Raw genomic sequence first — 23366 nt, 5'->3', positions numbered from 1 at the left:
TCACTGTGGATGTTTCGTTTTCCTTCCTAACAATTACCCAGGAACACATGTCATGACATTTAAATCAGGTGTCGTGACCCTCGAGCTTTCAAATGCTGAGGCACTTGTTCTTTTTTGCCATTTTTTTTTCTTCTCTCATGCAGACACAGAACACACGGGCTTTCTCTGCACAAACAGAAACATGCACTATTGCTTTGATGATCTCTTTGCTGGAACTGTACGTTCCTTGACTGAGAGCCTTTCAGGTTTGGGCGTCCTGGTGTGGAGTGTTACTGTCAGCATGAGAGTGGAGCGGCTGTCATCCAGCTACAGTTTCTCATCAATGAGGTAGGTTACAAAAACAGAGAAATTACTCCCATTTTTACTTGTGGTTACTTCTAGTACACAACACGCTTGATCACTGATTGCAGCTACTAGGCTGATTTTGCTATTTAAAACAGCTGCTGTTTAGTCTTGAAATTTGGCAATCGACAGCCATGTCACGATTTTCTCCAACCTTGTTTATTTCGTCGTTGATCTTATCAGGTAATATTGAACTTTTTCCAGTTTAGAACAACATGGCTGCTTGTGTTTGAACTATACTGATGCGTTGAAAGTTTATAGTGCTGAATTGATTTAAAAAACAATATAACATGAAGTTGTTTTACATCTTGTGGCAGTTTAACTGTTTTTTGGCTTGTTCCTTTTAATAACACAGTCACAGCACAACTTACCCAAGCATTATTCTGCACCAGAAAAACCTCTCTTATATAATTTTAAGCTACAATACTGTGCAAAAGACTTCAGCAGTCTTCAAGGACTCGATTAAAATGATCGTACAGTGCTTCAACAATGTTGATGTCTGGTCTCTCATGTCTTTTCTATAAAGGTATACTTTTACTGCATTGACAGTGTGTTTGAGATCATATGGTATTGCACGATGGTTCAAAATCTGACGGCACTTTTCTTGTTGTTGTCCAGTTTTCTCAAATCCCTGCACAGCATGCTGAGATATGTCAACGGTTCTTTGATTAAAAAAATACTATTTATGCCTGACTAACTGTGTTATCCTAGCTATTTTTTTAAAGAATAAGTTAAAGAAATTAGAAATTATGGGGTTTTTTTTCAGAGTTGTCAGCCAGCCTGGACTGAAAGTCTGGCTCCTTGGAAGCAAAATATAAAGAAATGAGGGAGCAGCTCAAGACTTTTGCACAGTTCTGTACAGGCCAGACAAAAACATTTTTTTAATACCTTTTCAGATTTTTATCACTTATGACCAGTGCAGTATTTCATACTTAGTTACGTGTATCCGGTATGTGTGCTTGTGTGTGTTAGCATCTGTGTGGCTGTGACTCAGCAGCTCAAACGAACCCTTAGGGAGATTGAGATGATTTTTTTGTGCCTCCCACACACACACACAGACACACACTCATATACATCTTATGAATCATCATCGTTACCTGAGAGAAAGCTGCCTGATTTAAACTCAGTTCCCTGAGTTTCTAGGGAATGCAGTCTGACTAATACATGTCATGCTCGCAGACAAAATGTGCAGACGTGTTCATGGAAGCTTCAGTAGTATGTAGTTAATGACGCTACCCGTGTTTGTGTGAATGCTTTTCCTTTGTCACCTTCAAAAAAGGAAACTCAATGCCTCTGTTATGACAGGGGGCGCTGGTGAGCGCTTTGGCAGATGACAGTGTCCACCTATGGAACCTGAGACAGAAGAGACCAGCCATCCTCCACTCCCTCAAGTTCAACAGAGAGAGGTAAGTGGGTCACGCATAACAGCTGCAGCTGGTCAGAAACACTGCATACTAAATTGAGTCCACTTTCTTTCCGGTTTTTCTCTCAGTTGTTTCTCTACATGCTCAGTTAGACCCCACACTTGGTCTGGTGCAACATGAACCGTGATTTTCTGAGTAGGGTTAGTGTCACAGTTTGCCGCCTGTGTCAGCTGTTAGTTTTGCAGTCATACAGTATGCAAACAGATGGTATTTCATTTGGCACATTTGTCTGTGCGCTTGCAAAACTGTGCACAGAGCACTGGAAGTGACAGAGAGTCTGATACTCTCGTTTTCTCTCTCTGTTGGTCTCCAACTAAACACTTGGTATTTGGGTCACTTGCTTTGCCTTTGAGGTTTTTCCCATCACTGGGGCACAGGTGTGAAACCTACCCAAACACCTGAAGGTTTATACCAGTTTACACCACGCAGCCACACAAACATGTCATGAATAAAAACAGAAGTAATGTGAGTGATTTTTTTTTTTTTAAAGTAGTTGATCATGTATGGCGGTCTACTGTATTGTTACCCTGAAGAAGAAAAACAGTCTATACAAGATTTTTTTCAACCACTTTGCATGTTTCAATCGACTTTAAATTATTACCGTATTTTCTGCACTATAAGGCACACTTAAAATCCTTTAACCCTTTAAAGCCAGTCGGAGCGGGCACGCTCTGTTTTGTGTAACTATTTTTAAATCCCTGTAGAACCAGAACCAAGTAAGCTAGCGCAATAATTTTTTTTGCATATGAAACCGGAGGAGTTGTACTTACATCTTATGCCATCAGCTTGTCCTAGGTCACGGTTTCCTTCCACATGTAGCTTTGCAGAAATTGCATAAAAAGCGCTTGCAGGAACAAAAACATAATATTCCAGAAACACACTTTGCCGATCCGATCAGCTGTTCGTAACACTTTCTACATTGAAATAGACATCAGCGCGAACTATCGCATGTCCGCCATTACCTGCCCGAAACCGGAAGTGACGTCATTTTCGCGGAAAATGTAGTTTTTTACTTGTAGGCCTTAAAAGCCTATACTGGTGTTTTTAAAAGTCATGTTTGACTTTATGCTTTTCTGAATAGTTTCTGGGATGCTTAGAACTCAAATTGCACTGCTTTAAATAGTTTATTTTGATGCACATACTGTTTTCTTTGCAAATTTGCATTATAGGATTGTTTTTTGTTTTTCCTGCAGTATATAAAAATTGGTGTATCTCAAAAATAAAACTATGAAGACACTCAAAATAAATTTCCTGTTGTTGTAAACTATTTTTTGCAACTTTTTTGTATTTAAAGTTTTGAGGGATAAACCTCTTAAATTTATCCAAGTAGAAATATATGTAAAAAAAAAAAAAAAAAAAGATTTTCAATTTTTTTGTAGTTTATTGCACTTTTTTGCAATTTATGTAGTTACTATGGACTTAATGCATACATATTATTAAAATTTGGGCTATAACAGTTGTATTGATGTATAGCAACTTGAAATGCTCCCAAAAATGGCACTACAGCATGTAACAATATAAAGTAAGCTCTGGCGGACTTGGTTCTGTGGTAGGTCTTAAAGGGTTAATTTTCTCAAAAATCGACAGTGCACCTTATAATCCGGGGTGCCTTATGTACAGTGTTGGGAAGGTTACTTTTAAAATGTATTCCATTACAGAATACTGAATACATGCCCCAAAATGTATTCTGTAACGTATTCCGTTACGTTACTCAATGAGAGTAACGTATTCTGAATACTTTGGATTACTTAATATATTATCATGCTGTTTACAACTACGTGAATGTACTATTGCTGTGATTTATTACTGTTACTGAAGGTCCGCGGCTCCGAACCATAGTAAAGGGACCTCTGGCTAATGCGGTGGGTTCTGTGTCGGGCTCGTAGCCGAAAAATAGCTTTACTTTGTTGTCTGGGTCAACTTTGCTTGCCAGAGACAGAGAGAGGGTTGAAAGGCTGCTCCAACGGAACTTATTTTTTCCGGAGGAAAACACGAACACAGTGTACAGTTGAGTCTTAATAGCTTACTTACAACTGGGCTCATCAGGCACTCTTCTTGGCTGCAGTGGTTATTATTATATTTACATGCTTCCAGCTCCCGTTTTTGCTCTGTGACAGCTCGGACTTTCCTTTCTCTCCCTCCCTCGCTCACAGACACATAACGTGTATGGCAGTCCATTCTCGCTGCAGCACGGACTACACTGCCCATGAGGCTACATTCTTTAGGGCCATGCCTGTAGCATTCTGCCTTTTAGCTTAGCACAACAACAACAACAAAAAAGCGCTCTCTCACCCAGGAAACACACAGAGAGAGAGCGCGTCACCCTGTAACCATGGCAACCGTAACGCTGCCGCCTGGAACAACAGACCATAGCTGTCAAACAAACCCAAACAGTCCTGACCCGCGAGAATATGAAACAGGAAAGTACCGCCATGTAATCCATTTATTTCACCAAAGTAACTGTATTCTGAATACCACCTTTTTAAACGGTAACTGTAACGGAATACAGTTACTCATATTTTGTATTCTAAATACGTAACGGCGGTACATGTATTCCGTTACTCCCCAACACTGCTTATGTATGAATTCTGGTTGTGCTTACTGACCTCGAACTAATTTTATGTGCTAGACGGCGCTCAAAAATTTGTAAAAAAAAAAATGTTTTAGTGCGACTTTGGTAATCTACGAAGCCGCACCGCTTGATGGATTGTCGGAGCATTACAGCTACTGTAGTCGGGAGCCTCTCTGAGTAATCTGGGTCCAAAACTCCGTCCGCTTCAGGTCCCAAAGTCAAACGAATACTTCGGCGTCACTGAGAGTTAAAAACTGTCTAAATTCTTTCATCTTTAATAAAATGATCAGCGTTGCTGCTTTACCAGGTGTAAAAATTAAGCTTAATATCCAGGCATCCATGAAAACAGAATTTATTAAATTTAACAGCGTTAGAAGTTAGCAGGAAGTTAGCGGAAGTTAGCTCGCTAGTTTCGCTAGTTACCTAAATATGATATAGCATGTTCTGACTGAGAGATTTCTGAAAAAATGAAAACGTATGAAAATGTACAGCTCTGCTATCACTTCCAACATTAATGAAGACAGAAAACTAATCAGCAGTGACTTTTGTAGGGTTACTGAAGTTGGACTAGCTGGTATATAATGACGTGCTATGTGATCGCTAGCAACACAGCTATGTTAGCATAACATAAACACAGTGAAGCTGGAGGATGAACGCTAACTTTTTTCCACTCGATAAAAGTTAACTTGAGGGTTCCCGATGGTTAGGGACAAATGCAATCGCATGGCAGGATGCTGTAAACGGACCAAACTTTAGTCAGGAGAACAACTGAGATATAACAGAGATGACAATAAAGTTTACTTCGACTTTGACCTTGATAATCCATCCACAATATGAGGTTAGTCATTAATATACTGCAACAACATGGGAATAGGGCAGCTATGAGAGAATTCAACATTAATGAATCAATGGTACGGAAGTAGAGGAAACAAGAAGAATGAGTCGAGTAAAATTTGACTTTTCTTACTGTTTTGTTTCAATTAATGCGCCTTATAATACAGTGCGCCTTACGGTCCGAAAAATACGGTACATTATTATTATATTATTGGATCGCTAGTAAACCACTTCCTAACATTGGATTGTTATGTAAATCTCTGAAGAATCAACGCTGTTTTTTGCCGGTAATTGTATTGTGTATTGTTATGATACTAAAGGTGCCAGGATAGACATCTTCTTAGGGTTGCATCTAAAGGATAGAGGCAAAGGTGCACATACTGGCAAAATTCTAAGTCATACTGTCTGAATACTGCATTTTTTTAGATGCAGTTTAAGTTCTGAGACACAAGTACAGAATCACCTCACCTCCAGGAAGTTAGTGTACACCCATCAGAGCCGATCATATCACTGGCCCGCGATCTGTCACTGTGGAAAGCGGTGAAAGGGTTAAACCTCAGAACAAATGATCTGAGATGGCGATGATGTGATGGACAGGTGGCCAGCAGCAGCTTTTAGGGCGGATTGTGTTCTTGTGGAGGCGCTTGACTGCCTCTGACATTTAGTAAACATTGCCGCCCAGCGTAATGACCTCAAGACACAGCATCAAAGAAGAGCAGAGTTACTGCATCTTAAGAGACGTCAAGATGGGAAAGAGAAGCTGCAAAGTCACTTGACACGTTTGAAATGGAAAAATTAGAGAAAACCGTTAAACTAAGGCAACGGGAACATGCGAAAAAAGCTTAGGAAGAAACTTAGAACAGTTAACGAATTTGAGATGGAAATAGAACAAGAAAAGAGAGCTAGAGATTAACAAAGAAGGTTATAAGGAAGGAGCGGGAGAATGGAGCATCCATTTAATTCATTCATTTCTCAACCCTTTAAAAAAGATCAATATTGTCATTCAATTCAAATCCATACAGAACATGTAACAAGTTGGAGAAAATTCAGATAACTGAGCTTCATGAAAAAGTCTTTCCACTCAGTCTCACTGGGAAAACAGTCTGACTGTCTCTTCTGCCCTTCACAGGCACAATCTTGCTTGAGGTTTGAATTACCTTTTTATTTGCCTTGTGTATCCACAATATGAGTTTGCATCTTTTCTCAGGTATGAATAGATTTTTTTTTAACTTTCTAAAGACATACCACTTAGCTGAGGTAACCTAGAACATGTTAAATGCCTGTAAATGTTAATGATGGTAAGACCCTGCGGCAGACTGCTGACCTGCTCAGGATGTACATCACCTCTCAGCCTTTGACCGCTAGGATAGGCTTCAACTGCACCGTGACTGAATTAAATGAACAGAAGAAAATGGTTGGTTGTAGGTGTTAAAGTCCACTGTGTCATCTGACACAGCAGACAGTATCCCTCACCCCCAACTATTCGGCAGTGAGGTGTTGACCCTGGTTCTGCTGGAGGTTTCTTCCTGTTAAAAGTAAGTTTTCACTTCCCACTGTCACCTTGCTCATCGGGGGTTATCTGATTGTTAGGGTTTTCTCATATTATTGTGGGGTCTTGACGTTACTTCACTGTTATTGTGATTTGGCGCTATATAAATAAAATTGAATCAAATTGAATCAGCTGTCTTTAGCTGGGCTATACTCATCCAAGTTATACTGTAGATAAAAATTGATGCTTCACTATAGACAAGTGGTAATAATATAGAAACCTTAGTGTAGCTGTGTACATTACAGGCCTATAGAAATGTGCATCAGTTGATTTGGGCTTACATATAAAATACCAGTTAAGGTGAAGGTGATAAGGCTTTTTGGATGACTTCTTTGGACTCTGAAGAGGACTAAACATGCAATGATAGGTGTGTGGAAGCTAATGGGTTTAAACTTTAACAGTATTAGAAATCAGCTTACCATTATATACTGATACCTCTCATAGGTATTTTTATTAAAACAACTGATCTTCTGAATTACTTAGATTTTGTTGGACCTCTTGCACCTCCAGTTTTTCTGTCACACCGTTAAAAAGAAGCTGCAGATATCTGTAATCCTTGCTTTGTTTATGTTTGTGTTTTTTTTTTAAGTGTGCACCCCGATCATACTTTCTGTAGCTGTCAAAAGAAAGAAATACCATGAGGTCATGTTTCCCAATAGATATCACACCTTGAAGTGTCATCTGAAGTTAAGAGTGACTGTTCTAGTAAAGCCAGAAAACTGTCCAATATTTGTAAGGCCAAGATGTCGGTCACCCACTGCAATCCAATCCCATTTTTTTTTCCTTCTTGCCCTCTCTGACACTTTGTTCAAAGCTTGACTTGAACTTGCCAGAGGACAGAGCAGCTGTGAACTCCATCAAGAAAAGCACTGACTCACCCATCCAGAACTGTGACAGCAGCTTCTTAACAGGGTGAAAAATACTCCACCATAGTAATAAAAATAATAATAATAATGTTAAGTCATAGTAAAGTTAAGACAACATTCAAAACAAATATTATGACAGCTTGTGGTTGTAGATGGACTTAACTTGGCGTAATGAACAAAATTCCTTTGGCTCTGCGCTTCACTGCAGTCAGTGGTTATTGCTTAATCTCTTGGTGATGACAAATCTGTGACACGTCTGGAAAGTTCCAGCGTTTACCACAAAGCCACAAATTGTTTCTTTCTTTCCGTGATTATCGAAACACGATAAAGCGCGTTAATTAATGAGAGGGATAGAGGTGCCAGTAGACAGATTATTTAACTTTGGAGAGAGCTGGGCTTGCTGTTTCTTCCTGCTAAGCTAAATGCCTCTTGGCTCAGGCTCTGTACTTAATGCACAGACATGAGGGTGCTATTGATTTAGCCAGCTGCAGTATCTCTCAGTAAGAAAGCAATTACTGCAAATGTGTCGCCCAAAATGTTGCACTATTCCTTTAATGGATGTTTTGGTTTTGGACGGCGCTCACTTTCGACAGCTTTCTCGCCAGCAGATCAGTCTTTATGACTGCTATCTTTAAAACGGTAACTTCACTTTTACTATTGATAAGGCTGTAAAATGTGGAGAAGCTAAAGAAAGCGAACTATATTTGGTGATTAATGGCCAAAAAAATGTAGTTTGGATACCAGGCATACTCGGAAATTCTGTTTCTCCATGTATTCCAGGTTGCTTGATAGCTGGGGTCAGAGTGCAGGCTCCGCCATGATAGAAATATCACTGTTGAGCCACCATAGCCCACTTCCTATCATCTTTAGGCCCGTTCAAGTGCTCTAAACAGATCTTTCATTCCTCCCTAATTGAGCCCTGATCAGAATTTGAGTTGATGATTGAGAGCAGTGTTGCAGAAAGCTCCTCGAGCATCAGTATCCATACACATTAGGCAACAGGGACCGGAGGAGATGAGAGAAAGGAAGAGAGGATGAGCTGAGACAGACTGGGCCTCAGCCAGAGAGCAGTGAGTCAGTCTGTGGGAAGGAGTGTGGGGGGAAAAAGAAATCCTGCCGAGTCATTCTGGCGTAGGATGCTCTCGTCACCTCCTGGCCTCACAGGAATGCATTGCAGATGTGGATGTTATCATCAAAATAGGGTGATATGATACGAGATAATGGTGGGAGAGGGGGGAGTGTGTGCTTGCAAAAAAGTGACACCTAATATTTTATGTTCTCCGTGGTAAGATTAAGGAAAGTCTGTTTTATAAATACTACCTCATTGTATTCCTCATATACTTCAGTGAAGCTGTCTGACAGTCAATCAAGGTGACTTAATAATAAGCCTAAAGTCACAGCCTGCTGTCACAGATTTTTTTTTTTTTTTGTACTTAGGAGTTTGCTGACATTGGGAGTGTGTCAATCAAATGTCTTAAAAATGCTTGAAAAATGAATTATTCAGTTCAGCAGACTTTGCTCAGAGATATTTGGCTGATTAAAGCTGCTGCAGGGCTGATGATTTCGATTTAATTCACTCCACAACTTTCTCCCCAGCTTCTAACCTTGCACACATGCATTGAAACATGCAAAGGTGAAAAAGTATGTGCATGTCTTTGAGCATTGGCACCTTAGATTAAAATCCCCTAACCACTTTGGGGCATTAGAAGCTTTCATTCTCATGGATAATTTGCTATGTTTAAAGACTGTTCAACTCTTACACGACTTTTTTTGGCTGCTGTAACTGCTTGACAATGGTGATGTCATTTTTATGGAGATTCTTTTTTTGTTCGCTGTCTGTGTCTGAATCACTCTAATCCAAATAATCCAATTTAATCCAAATAATACCAAAGAAATCCCAACTACTGTAAAATTTCAGACTTTGAATAGCTTTTGAAGAGAATATTGGCAAGAAATGCAATGAGTAAAATGAAACAATGATTAACTTTGTCTTCATCCTCTCCTCCCATTGTTTACAGATCAAACATATTTATAAACAATATACATTTATGTTCATGATCATCCCTGTTAATATACACTCACCCCTTCATTAGTTGCAGCTTGCTCGTGTTGGACCTTCTTTTGCCTTCAGAATGGCCTTAATTCTTCATGGCATTGATTCAACAATGCGCTAGAAACATTCCTCAGAGATTTTGCTCTATATTGAAATGATAGCATTACACAGTTGCTGCAAAGCTTCGCATCCATGATGCAAATCTCCTCTTCCGTCAAATCCCTAAAGTGCTCTTTTGGATCAAGATCTGACTGTGGATACCATTTGAGTATAGTCAACTAATTGTTATGTTCAAGAAACCACTTTGAGATGATTTGAGCTTTGTGCCACGGTGCATTATCCTGCTGGAAGCATCCATCAGAAGATGGATAATACTCAAGTAGGCTGTGGTGTTTAAATGATGCTCAGATGGCACGAAGGTACTAAAATTTCCCCCACACACCATAACACCATCAATAGCAGCCTGACTCGTTGATATAAAGCAGTATGGATTCATGCTTTCCTGTTGAATACGCCAAATTCTAACCCTCCCATTTGAATGTTGCAACAGAATTTGAGACCCGTCAGACCAGGCAATGTTTTTCTAGTCTTCTGTTATCAGATTTTGATTAGTGCAGGTGAATTGTGGACTAATCCAGCACCTAGTGTGGTCTTCTGCTGTTGTAGCCCATTTGCTGCAGTTTCGATTATATGTATTATGTGCCCTTCTGTATACACTGGCTGTAACAAGTGGTTATTTGAATTACTGTTGGCCTCCTATCAGCCTGAAACAGTGTCTTTAGACCTCTGGTGTCAACAAAGAATTTTCACCCACAAAACTGCTGCTCACTGCATATTTTCTTTTTCTTCCTTTTATCATTCTCTGTAAACCTTCTAGATGTTTATGCAGGGAAAAATTCAGCAGGTTGACTTGTCTCCATTTCTAAATATTTTGAATTGCTGCCATGTGATTGGCTGATAAGGTATTTGCATTAAGGAGCAGTTGAAAAAGTGTAACCAATGAAGTGGCCAGTGAGTGTATTTGCAAACAGGAATGTGAATTAATATAAAACCAGATGGGACAGCTTCACTGGAAACAAATTTGTTTCATATTACTGTCTATTTAGCCATTCTGCACCCCGTGGTCTTTGCTGAGGGATAGCATGGTAAAATGTTGTTCAGAAAAAAGGAAAGTGTCACGAGATCAAGGCAGCGTAGATCAAAGTATTGTAACTGGTGATTTCTAATTACAGGCGCGAACAGATTACTGGATGATCCTCACTGATAGGAACACCACATAAAACCAGGCATTATAAAAGATGACTTTCTGGAGTGTCCCCTCTCCACAATTCACAGCGAACCGTACTGTCATACGTCTAGCTCACATTGCAGTTAGTGTCAGAGTTGTGTTGTGCAGCAGGTGTCTGTCATTTCTGAGGCAGTGTGCTTGGCTCCGAGCCTGCAACCAGCAGCTGTGTCGTGACCACTTGAAGCTGGAGGTTTCACCAGGAGACACGTGCATACACAACAAGTGTGAACACAGTGACACACACGTAATGACAACTGCACAAACAACTGAGTGCGTGTTTGCACATACGCAAACACGCACAGAGCAATGGACACACACATACACAGTAACACACTAACAAACTGCAAGGATAATTTGTATAATTATGCTTCACAGTTGGCCCTTATATTCTGGCAGTTGACTTGTATATGCTCATGGATCAAACCTATTTATACACAACATACATTTGCACACAATACATGTGCAATTACATTAATTCATATCAACAGCTGGGGAGCACGTAATAACCACACACACCCATTTGCACTCACATATACAGACAGAAAGTAAGCATAAATGCAGTAACAACTACAATATGTTTGCATTTTACAAAACCATCGCTCATGAAATCGACGCATGCTCACGTGCAAGCCCTCATATGCATAGACGAGGCACATCTGCTTGTGCAGTGGACCGTCTGCTAGATAAAAGGATCCCACAAGTTATCATGAATATCCGTGTTGCTGTTACATTTTCTCTGGTTAAGTGCATCTGTACAAACGTGTGCATCTCTCTGATAATCTGTCCACATTCAACTATGGTATCTGGTATATGGTTCATTTTTTTTCATAAGAGACTTTGAAGTGTATATAACACTATTGTTGAAGAAAGACATATATGGAAACTGTTGAGATTGGTAAACACACGAAATCAAATCAGCAACCTTTAAACCTTATCATGTCCCTGCTTTGCGTAGATGCATCTTACACATGGATGTGAAAAATCTGGGTTACATTAATGTTTTGAAGATTTCAAAAGGTCAGTCACTGCAAAGTACTTTCCACAATATGCTAAAACTTTGATTTTGTCATGAACCTAGTAGGATGAAAGCAAAGCTCTTCCACTTTATAATAGTACAAGACTGTCCAAAGCCCTTGAGCCACACCTCACTCCTCTATACTTTGCTTCTGGGGAACCATTCATTCTTTAGTTTTTAAAATGTCCTTGGCTTTGTGAACGTTTGAGTTATGAACCATTCAAGCGCAAAAGAGCCATCTAGCCCAAGGGATGAACCACTGTTATGTCGACACATAACAGATAACCAATTTTTAATTGTAGACACAATGTTACTAGCATTTTGTTCCAAAAACTCAAAGTTGTTCCATATCTTTAGCTGAATTTACAAAAAATGCTAAACATAACACATTTTGACAGGCATAAAATATCATTTTTGCACCAACAAAGTGATTCCCAAAGAGCTATTAGCTGGAAACCTGGTGTATCTAGGCATGATGCATGTGTCTCTAAAGAATTTGCGAAAGTTTCTTTGGAAGAAGTGGCAGGCAGATGAACGGCATCTGAAAATCATGTCCTTGGGTTCTGACACAGGATCTGTTTCAGGTCTTTGCAGGTTGATTTATCTACACTTTGCCGAAAGCTCGTGAAAAATGATCTCAGGTGACTGTTAAGAAGGGGAAAAGGAGGCAAAATGCCAAATTACACAAGAACTGGACTGAAAATCAGTGGCAACAGGTCTTATGGACTGATAAATCTATGAAAGTTGTGGTTCAAATCATCAACAGTATAAGGAGAGAGGTACAACATTGAATGTCCACAGCCATCTGTATAACATGGTGGAGGCTCTGTCATGGTTTAGGGTGAATTTCAGCCAGTGGTGGTGGGGGTCTTCTCAAAATATGATGAAATAAAGAACACCAAAAAGTACCATCAGATTTTGATTCACCATGCAATACCATGTGGAAATCACTGGATTGGCAACAGTTTCATTTGTCAGCATGACAGTGATCCCATAACACACTGGGAACATTAAGAGCAAAACAAAAAGCAGTCAACATCCAAAAAGAGTTTTAAATGTCCTTCAAGAAGCGTAAAGAACTATTCTTGAAGACTACTTAAAGAAATGACAAGAAAAATCGCTCAAGAAGGTTCCGCCTCTGTTGAAGAAAAAAGGTGGTCATACAAAATATGAGTTAAATGTTGTTTTATGTGTCTCTTTGCATGTGTTATTTTGGAGGCTTGGTATGTGATGCAGCCTGCTGCCTCTCCAAAAATATGAATATATTTATTTGTTAAAGCAGAGCATGGAGGCAGAGAGGGGAAGAGCGTGTGTTATAGTAAGAGCTGCTGCTGATCTTAGTACAGCCCCGGAGCAACAGTGTGAGCTCGACTCCCAGAGTGAATGAAAAGTTTTAAAATGCTTTAAGCTACCGAACGGCTTTGCTAAGTAAGTTTTGGAGGAGATGCAATTACTAATGTTCACTGGCAACATCCATATGCTGCACATGAAGACACAAATCCTGATAACTAGAGATCGAGTCACCCGTCATGCTTCAACAGGGTATTTTCTTTCTGCATATGTATAACCAAGATCACAGTCTTTACATAGTTTCTATTATTTAGTTGTATCTCTAAATGCTTTTGCACATTAGTTATGCTCAATTGAATCATCAATGAATCATGCAGAAAATGGGATTGCATATTTTTATAATTATAAGGAATTGTAATGTTGCGTATAGGGCTGCCACAAACGATTATTTTGATAGTTGACTAGTCACCGATTATTTTTGCGATTAGTCGACTAATCAGATCATGTATCCATTAGACGTAAAACGTACAGCTTATTGCATCAGCGCTGTCTGTCTGCACTTATATAACTATCATTAGCTTACAGCTTGAAGTGTTTAAGGTATGTGCTAACTAAAAATAAAGACAAGATGATAGTTTATTAGACTTTTAATAAAATTTGCAGATTGTCTCAGTGGAGTTTAATAAACTCAACCGTCTGCTCCTTGCTATCTAAAATATAACAGGAGACTGGAGTAAATTCTCAACCATCTCACACTTCTATTTAATCAGTTTTCTGTTTGACATTTATTCAGCTGTGTGAAAAGTGTAACTTTAATCTCAGCCAAACCGATTTACTCAGGAACAAATAAAACACTGAAAAAAGCCAAACAATAACAGTTTTAAGTTATCTAAGTGACTCATATATCATGTTTAACCTGAGTAGCGAAAGACCGCGGGGGGTTTGAAAACGTTTTGCCGGGAGTCCGCTGTTCTCGCTGGCTCTAGTGAGCCTTGAACCCCGGCTAGCTATCGAGCTGGTGGGTAACAAATGTCTCCGAAAACGTCGGAGCACTTTTACAAATATGTGATGTCTTGATAAACCGAGCAGATATTTGAAGTTTACACAGCTACATTCTCACCTGAAAATATGTTAAAAGTTTATTTTGTGACCCAGAAAGAGTAATAAGAGTAATATTAAAACTAAGTAGCTGCCGCCATTGTTGGAAACTCGAATTGGCTGAGCTATGAATTCTGGGATAGGTTGGGCCACAAAGGATACGCCCGACCCATCCTTCAAATCTGGGGAAAAGTAGGACGCATTTGTCGGCTGCATTTGCAGAAGTCTTCGAATTTGGAAGCCTTCGTCACGTCGCTGTTATGTAATCGGCCTTCAAATGCGGCCTCCGAAGGATGCGGCCCCTGAATTTGGACACAGCTACAATATAGGAGTTGCTTCTTCTTCGTCGGGGTTTAACGGCAGGTGGCATCCTTGTACATGCAGTGCTGCCATCTTCTGTTTCAGTCCGTTATTACACTCTTAAATCCTACTACTTATTCCTGCGTCTTTCAGGATTTTACAAGGCTTTAAACGGCGTGTCGACTATTAAATTTGTCGTCGACCATTTTGATAGTCGACGTAATCGTGACTAGTCGACTAATCGTGGCAGCCCTAGTTGCGTATGGTTAATTTAATCCTTCATGATATAGTACAGAGCCTGATTTTAAGTTCTGCTTTTTATTAATTCATCCCTGCCAAGGTACCAAGATAAATGTAAACCATATTCTGTTTTATCTCAAAGCATTTTGTTGACACACTGCCTCCACTTAATCTGTCTTTGATAGCAGCAAATTGACAGCAATTGTGCCGAGTGACTTTGCTGTTAAACTTGAGCAAACCCGTCAGCGCTAAGGAGGAAGTACGTCGCTGTACCATTGTTAGAAATACTGAACAAGAAGTGCAGCTTTATTTCTCCTCCTGCATGGATGGCTTTCTCAGCTGATGAAACTTATGGGCTTTGCCCTATAGATACAAGCTTCTCAGCACCACAGGTGTGGCTCAAACCACCGTGCAGAATCAAAAGGATCGCTGGAGGAGCCGAATAACCTTGAAGTATTAGCAAGCCGGATTAGCAAGGTTGTACATTACTATTCCTCAGATGGATTGAAAGTTGAATTGGAGAATGGATGAAAGAACAAAATGATGAAAAAGGGATGAGAAGATGAATGGATAAGGAGGGAAGGGTTTATAACCTCTCATTAAACTTGAGTCTGATTGATGGATAAAAGGAGGAGATGTGGGTGATAATGAAAAAAAACGAAGAAAATGATGGCTGCCTCTTTGCCCTCATGTATCCTGTGGGTGTAGAGGAAAAGGGTCTGATTGAATGACTCAGAAATCTCTTTGGTTTGCCACTCTCATCTTGACTGCTTCGACCTGGTGGAGTGGTAAATAATCCTCTCATAGTTTTGCATAATTTGTCGTGTTAGAATAAGACTGAGTGATTTTCAAGAAGCTTCTTACTTTTGGCTTTCTGTCTTCCTCTGAGGTTTTGTCTGCGTTTTCTTTTCCTCCCTTTCCTCTGTTTCTAACACTCCTCTCCTTCTGTCCACAGAATAACTTTCTGCCACCTACCCTTCCAGAGTAAATGGTTGTACATCGGCACAGAACGAGGGAACATCCACATTGTCAACGTGGAGTCCTTTATGCTCTCAGGCTACGTCATCATGTGGAACAAAGCCATTGAACTGTGAGTGGCCCTCGTGATTTTTTTTTTTATGTTTTTTTACCCTCTGATGCTCTCTTCCAGATTGTGTCCTGAAAGCTTTGCTTTTGTCTTATACTTAAAAACCTTCATAGGTTTTGTCTCACATGGCGGGGTGTCTTATCCAAAGAGAATCACCGATAAGTGGACAATATATAGATTTTGTTAGAGTTGAACTCATATCAGCGACACTCCAATGAGGACCTTGGGGTCTTGTGACTCACCTTGAAAACAGAAGAATGCTGTTTGACATTTTACCGGTCAAAAGGTTATTGTATTCCAAATGTAAGGAGATAAGAAAGAATCATTAGTCGCTGTATCATTTCAACTCCCAGTATCAGATTCAAGCTAGTAAGGGACCTGTCTCTTTGCTGTTTCAATGGATCTGTCAGGTTGACAGGCTCCATTTTGGTTCCCTGCTGTATAGACTTAAATTATTCACTGGAGCATTTTGCTTCATGCTTTCCCCTCATCTCCTACTGTGCATGTGTGTCTGCGTGTATGTGTGTGTGTGGAGACGGAGTGAAAAGAGTGGGAGGGAGAGAGGGGGTGGAACAGGTGTCTGCCGAGATCAGTGTATGGTACACACAGACGTCTCGTCTCGTCGACAGGGCTGCAGGGAGGAAAAGGCGAGAGTGAGTGTTGGGAGAGAGAGAGAGGGAGAGAAAGAATAGGAGGGGAGAAGAGTGGAAAGGATGACACTGGGCTTTTGCCTGAGGGAAAGGACATGTAGAGATGAAGAGTGATATAGGAATGGAGTAGGACAGAAGGATAAATGCAGGTAAGAGAGGGCAGGGAGTGATCGCCCAGAAGAATGAAGTTGCACGGATAAGTCAGAGAGGCAGATGAAAAAGTTTTCCAATTAAAGAAAAAAGGGCAAAGGGGGAAAGCAAGGAGTAATAATGTGTGATGGAGAGTAGATATGGATGATGGTGAGGTAGATACTGGGGTGCCTTTTGACAAACAATAACTTCCACGCTGTTCCCCTTAACCTTCATAATGTCTTTTCACCTTCCCTTGGCATCCTCTGCCACGCATAAATTGTTTCAATGACTTCTATTTCAATGTTTGTCCGGTGGGAAATGAAAGAGTAAAGACTTTTGCACTATGAGAAATGTATTCATCTCTGGAAGAATATTTAAATAGCAGTTTATTGGGCATCAGCTGCATGTACAGCCAGTTGAGTTAATATACTGCATATGTATATGTTAAAATTGACTTCATGGAAATAGCGCTTTCTCTTTTACTCCCAAATTCATTAAGACTCTCACACACAGCTTGTGGTATGCTACCAGTGCACTCGCCATAAAAACTACTGTAGGAGCAATATCCGATTTGAAATGTGACCGTTTTAGCTGCTTTAAATATGGCTGCTTCACCAAAAGTTACACTTTTGTTTGTTGAGTTTCAAAATATTTGTGATATTCTCCAGAAAATATGAAATTGTGAAAGTTTAAAGTAAAAGCTTACCCTACTCTTCTACCTTCTTCAAAGTAGTAATCTCAAAAATTACTCAATTTCCCATTTTGATATCACAAATCGCAAAAACGTCCATGTTGGAAATAATAAAAATCTAGTCCTCCTATTTCTACTATTAAAACCAAATATTATTACAAAAGAGTGCCGTACTTGTCTTTGCTCATTTTGCTCATGCTAGATCTCTTTAAACATTCTTGATATGTATTGACCTGTGTGGCTTCCATACCTTCCTCAGATTTCCACTTTTTCTCAAGACCACATTCACATCTAAATCTCTACAGTATATCTGCTTTCACCTTTCATTTCATTACCTCGAGCCGAAGATGAATCTTGTTCCCTATCAGGCATCATCTCACACGACATTAAGTCATTCAGGTTTGTAGAAAATAAAGTTACAAAATATTCTTTCACGTATTGTTGTTTTTGTCTCAACCTGCGGTGTGAGTTGGAGGACATATCTCCGGTTCAAGCCTCAATCGATGGCATAAGATGGCAGCATCGTCAGGAATCAGTTCTCAGATTTGATGCGGATGCATTCAGTTTGCATATCTGTTTAAATGTATGAGTGTGTGGTGGTTGTTTGCTTTGATGAACATCAGAGAGGTGTGAGGTGATTCTCTTGTTCTCTCTTGAGCCTCAGCCAGCTGTGGCGTTAGTAGCGTCACTTTCCAGATACAAAAGCGTCTGAGCCTCTTCTGTTGTTCTCATCAGACCAAGATAGTGCTCTGTCAAAATCACAGTCACTCCACTTGCATCTGCAGTGACTGGTTGTGTGATAGATATCCAATCAGCAAAGTGATTAATTGTTTGACTTGTTTATCAAACAACACCTGCTGGTTTCAAGTATGAAATAAGAAAATTTGCCTTTTTTTAAGAGGGAAAAAAGGAAGGTGTCACCTTGGGCAGCTTTCTGATGAAACAAATCTCCATTAGACATAACCCTAAATGTTCTTGCTGTTATCTGCATGCTGTATTATTAAAAATATTACCTAAACATTGTATTTCAAGCCCTGCCTAGTACACCTCAGTGCAGCTGTGACTGCTCTAATGAGGATAAGATGCAGTGTGTACAGGGGTCATCATCCTTTGGGCCCTGCTATTTGGAGACAAATTGTGCAGTTGCTGTGCCAGTAGCCCCAGGCCGAGTGCTCCGAGTATTTGGATGACTCACACCTCTGTTCCCAAGCTACTGTGTTAGAAATTGTACTGGACTATTAGACCAACTAACATCCTACGCCGTCTGCACAGCGCTGTTGTTGACTGAGTGCTACAGGCATGAAGGATGCTACGTCAGCATATGAATCTGAGTTCGTTGACATGCACGTTTTTTCTTTTTTAAAACAATCAGAGAAATAATTTAGATATCTCAATAGACATGATATCTCATACACATCACCACACCACAAGAAAAGTGCAATACTTCAGAGGAACCTTGCACATTTGTATAGTTCGTACAGTTGACATTATTAGATTTGTTTTATTGCTAGCTTTATATTACTTTTTTTATTTATTCTAAATGCTGCTACCAGGAAACTGCCTTTCATATCATTGAACATCTGATGTTTAATGACAACAAAAGGATTCTGATTCTAAATGAATTGATATATTATATGCTTTAAATAACAACACAACAAACTTACTGTGAGAACTTGACCGATTTATGGGCAGGCCGATATTGTCAGCCGATGTTAGCCATTTTTCTTGGTATTAGCATTTATAAGAGCCTTTCAAATGAAAACTAAAAAAAAAAAGAAAACTACAAGAAAACCCTTTAATCATGTTATGAGTGTTGACGTTACAGACTTAGGCTACGTCCACACGTACCCGGGTATTTTTGAAAACGCAGATTTTTCTGTGCGTTTGCACCTTTCGTCCACACGTAAACGGCGTTTTTGGTCCCTGAAAACTGAGATTTTTAAAAACTCCTGCCAGGGTGGAGATTTTTGAAAACTCAGTTTTTGCGTTTACGTGTGGACGAGAAAAACGGAGAAGCGTCAAAGGTGTGCGCCTTTTTTAACGTCACACACTATGTGCCAGGTTATTGTTTTGGTGAAATGAATTTCTACAATGGCGGACTTAGACAAAATACCGTTACTGTTAATTTTACTCTCTGCAGTGTTTAAATGCTTACATATACACACACAGTTACTGTCCCTCCACACATAGGACTCAGTTCCGCTTCTACGCACCATCTTTGTTTACTCTTTCCCACCCAGGCTTCTAGACTTCTGATTGGCCAACATTTCTACATGGTTAGGAATATATCGCCACCTGCTGCTTTGGCATGTTCCTAGCAGCGTTTTCCTTCGTTTTGGCTTTTACGTGTGGACGGGATTTTTTTTTTTTTTTAAACGAAAACGGAAAATCTCTGTTTTCAAAAATACCCGTGTACGTGTGGACGTAGCCTTAGTCATCGGAAGGCACTCTCCAACTTCCTTGTTAGCCACACACGTGTTTTTGAATGCCCCAAACACGACATCCAGCTGATCCGAAAAGATCTTAAACAAGCAAATATAATAAATATCAGGGAAATCTTTTTTTGGGTGTGTCTGAAAGGAGAAAAAAATAGCCAGTGTATTGGAATATAAGTTTTAGTATTGGTCTTAAATAATTCTATATTGGTTAAAGCTCTTCTTACAACATTACTAGAAAGCAAATTAACCTCCTAGGATCTGGCGTCCACATATGTCGACATCACATTTTGGGTTGTCTAGACCAAAATGCTAAATTTTGCTCTACAACGGCCTGATATCCACTTATGAGGATGTTATACTGCCACTCTTCTATTGAAATTTAAAGCAAATGTCCTCATATGCGGATCTCATTTTTTCTCAGAAACAAAAATCAGGTAAAAAAAAAAAAATCATGTAATTCTTTGTTTTTGCATTCATCAGGTCCTAATCAGCCCAAATAGCAAAGAGAAATTAAAAATGCATGGAGGTTAAATAGAATTAGGCTAATCCTTCATATATGATATACTTGACTGCAGTATATTAATCATAAATAAGCATACACAAACTTTATACATGCAAAATGTGTACCATTGTGCTCTACTAAGCATCCCTATCAAAGACTTAACTCCATTAGGATCCCCTACATTCTCATCACTCCACTGCTACGTTCCCAGTGGCTTTACATTCCCTCCCCAAAAAAGTGAATTATGAAAAAGACAAGAAAAATAACCAAGTTAACAATTTCTGAAAAAAGGCATATTCTTTAAGTACCCCGTACTTGTAATACATCTCTCCATGATTTCAGATTGAGTTATTATATCCTTTTCAGTGGCTGTTAACTGTTCTGACATTAACACAGCTCCTTTTTCTTGTCTAGTTGTGTAGGAGGGTATGCAGTTATTGAATGTTTAAGTGTTCAGCGTATCCTTTCATCTAACTTGAATATACAGTTTGAAGCTGTTATGTATGTATCTAGCAGTGACTATGTGTGCACTGGTGTGTGTTAAATCAGCTAAACAGTCACTGGGTGCAGAGAGACAAGGAGAAGTGGGACGGGAGCAAATGTTAACAGCTTACTATGACACATAGTTCACGTGAACATGTTGACCCGAGGCATCTCCTGTTCTGTCCACTTTCATTTCCTCCCGCTCCCCTACTCGAACCCTGCAGCTAGTGTAAATACTTGGTTGAATTTTTTAAAAAATTTTCTTACATGAATGCTTCCTGCACACTTTGTTTATATGCATGTGTGAGCTCCTCAGCTGGTACTAAAATAGATTAGAGAAGATTTATGGCTGGGAGTATCCCCCAAGCCATGTACTGGGGCTCCAGGAATGCTGTGCTACCGGTTGTAGACCCGGTACAGTGATCTTTTGTTGTTATACATATCCTTTTGATATTCTGTTTAATTAAGGGTAGAAATAAGTCACTTCACAGGTTCATTTTGTTTGGTTCCTACACATATTTATAGTCTGGTTCTTGTTCTAATCTTTTTTCAGTACCAAAGAAATAGATTTTTGGTCGTAAAACATTGAGATTTTTTTAAATACCTGTATTTGGTTTTTTTCGGAAAGTTAGAGTGGAAGACTCTCGTTGCAGTAAAGTAAAACTGGAACGTTTTAGATGGTTGGGTCATTAATTGGACTTCACCAGGGGAAAAACCCCTCCAAAACAAACCAGGCAGACCCTGAATCATCTGGAAGAGAACTGTTGTGTCAGAGCTACAGGAGATGGACCACACCTGAGGGCAAGCTCAGGGGACAACTTAAATGGAGGGAACTCGTGGCCTCGTGGCCTGCTAGAGGGTGAAGACATTAGGAAAGATGAAGAAGGTGAAGACTCTCTTTCTGTACATTAAATATGACTAAAAAGGCTTGCTTAACATAGAGACAGAAAGCAGCAGAAAACAGCTACCCTGTCTTAAACCAAGCCTAGCAGTAACTCTAAATGTCACTAATTCAAATTTCATTTTTTCTTTCTCTAAAAACAACATGTCACCTTCTTATAAAAGGTTTATGCCATTAGATGTTGGGATTATGAGCGAGTTCTGGCAGATACTGTGTAGCTGTGCTCAGCTAAGCCAAACAATGTCTAGTGGTAGCTTCATTTTTAAGAAACGGATGCGAGATGTGTCACCTATTTTCTAACCTGTGGCAAGAACATGAATGAGAGCACGTCTCCAAAAAAAGTAAATCTGTTCCAATAATACAACAATTACCATTTCATGGCTGCCTCTGCTGATTTTGGTCTCTTTCAGGAGGCTACAGTTTTGATGAGGAAGCAGCTCTCTACACAGAATTAGTATAGCTAAGCCAGGACTGATGTCTGGAACATGCTGGAAAAATATGTAGCTGTCATGAATGCTTACATAAAGAATCACACAAAATGACGCTATAATAGACACACACATACACACATACAACACGCGTGGTCTGTTGAGGTCACATTAGGCCACATAAGAAATCAGCGGGCTGCGAATAGGCTATTCAAGCCATGTTGCCGCAGAGGCACTGTCATGCTGACTGCACCTCTGCTGCTGAGAGATTGTCACCCATGATGACACCAGATGTTCAGGACTTCACTGTGTGGGCATGTGTCAGTGTTGGAGTTAAGCTGTTGAATAGGTATGCTCGATGATTTTTTGTGCTTTCATTTCTAAATGCATAATATCTGAAATTATACCGTCCTATGAGTTCACTTACTGCTATATTCTCTGCGTGTGTGAATGAGGAAATGTGGGTGTGTCAGCGCCGAGGAGATGCTTTTAAATTCAATGAGGTGTTACCTTTACAAGTGCTTAAATACCCCCTCACCCCTGTGTTCATTATACACGCAAAGACAACTGCTTTACGGTGCACGTGCGCATGCATGCAACATATGTATTGTAATAGCCCATTTTCTTTAATGCGCTAAAGGCATTGCTGGGTAGGGACAATGTTTGATATACAGAGAAGGATTTGGTGCAGTAAGGCTTTAAAACAGATGACTGGCTGAAGGTACCGGGGGGGGATTGCAAGATTTTATGACGTTCTGAACAAGCATTATATTTGCCACGGGGTATTTAGTTTTACTCTTGCTGTTGGTTCTGCATGTGTGTGTGTGTGTGTGTGTGTGTGTGTGTGTGTGTGCATGTCTGTCTGTTTGAAATATAAAACCTTCAGTTAGTTTTTGAAAGACAAGAATGTGATAAATGCGAAGATACTATGAGAATACAAGCATACTCTGTGCACACAAGCATATATTGAGACAAATACAGTGGCATACATGCACGGTATAGCATCTCACCATTCCGTGTATCTGTGTGTGTGTGCATGTGCGTGTTTGCCTGTGGATGATTTTTGGGAGCCTGCTCGCGCTCTGCCCATCCTGCCTCTGTTGCTATGGTGATTCCTTTATCTCCAAACCTGAATGTGTTGGGGTTTTTTGTGAACTTTGTAAATATGCTCACTTCTGGTTTA

At 39.8% G+C, this 23366-nt stretch overlaps 1 protein-coding gene across 4 annotated transcripts in view; it reads left to right on the top strand.

The window, feature by feature from the left end:
• Nucleotides 1-23366, top strand: part of stxbp5a (syntaxin binding protein 5a (tomosyn)) — a 100251-nt gene that overhangs the window by 34187 nt on the left and 42698 nt on the right. For all 4 annotated transcript variants that reach the window (XM_063496489.1, XM_063496488.1, XM_063496487.1 and 1 more), the window contains exons 4-6: nt 246-327; nt 1648-1748; nt 15827-15961. In XM_063496489.1, the coding sequence (XP_063352559.1) occupies nt 246-327; nt 1648-1748; nt 15827-15961 (318 nt within the window). The remainder of the gene's footprint in view (nt 1-245; nt 328-1647; nt 1749-15826; nt 15962-23366) is intronic.

The sequence above is a fragment of the Pelmatolapia mariae genome, linkage group LG15 (genome assembly GCF_036321145.2).
Source record: "Pelmatolapia mariae isolate MD_Pm_ZW linkage group LG15, Pm_UMD_F_2, whole genome shotgun sequence".
Taxonomy (NCBI): Eukaryota; Metazoa; Chordata; class Actinopteri; order Cichliformes; family Cichlidae; genus Pelmatolapia; species Pelmatolapia mariae.
The sequence above is the reverse complement of the archived record's forward strand: the minus strand, read 5'-3'. Positions and strand labels throughout refer to the sequence as shown.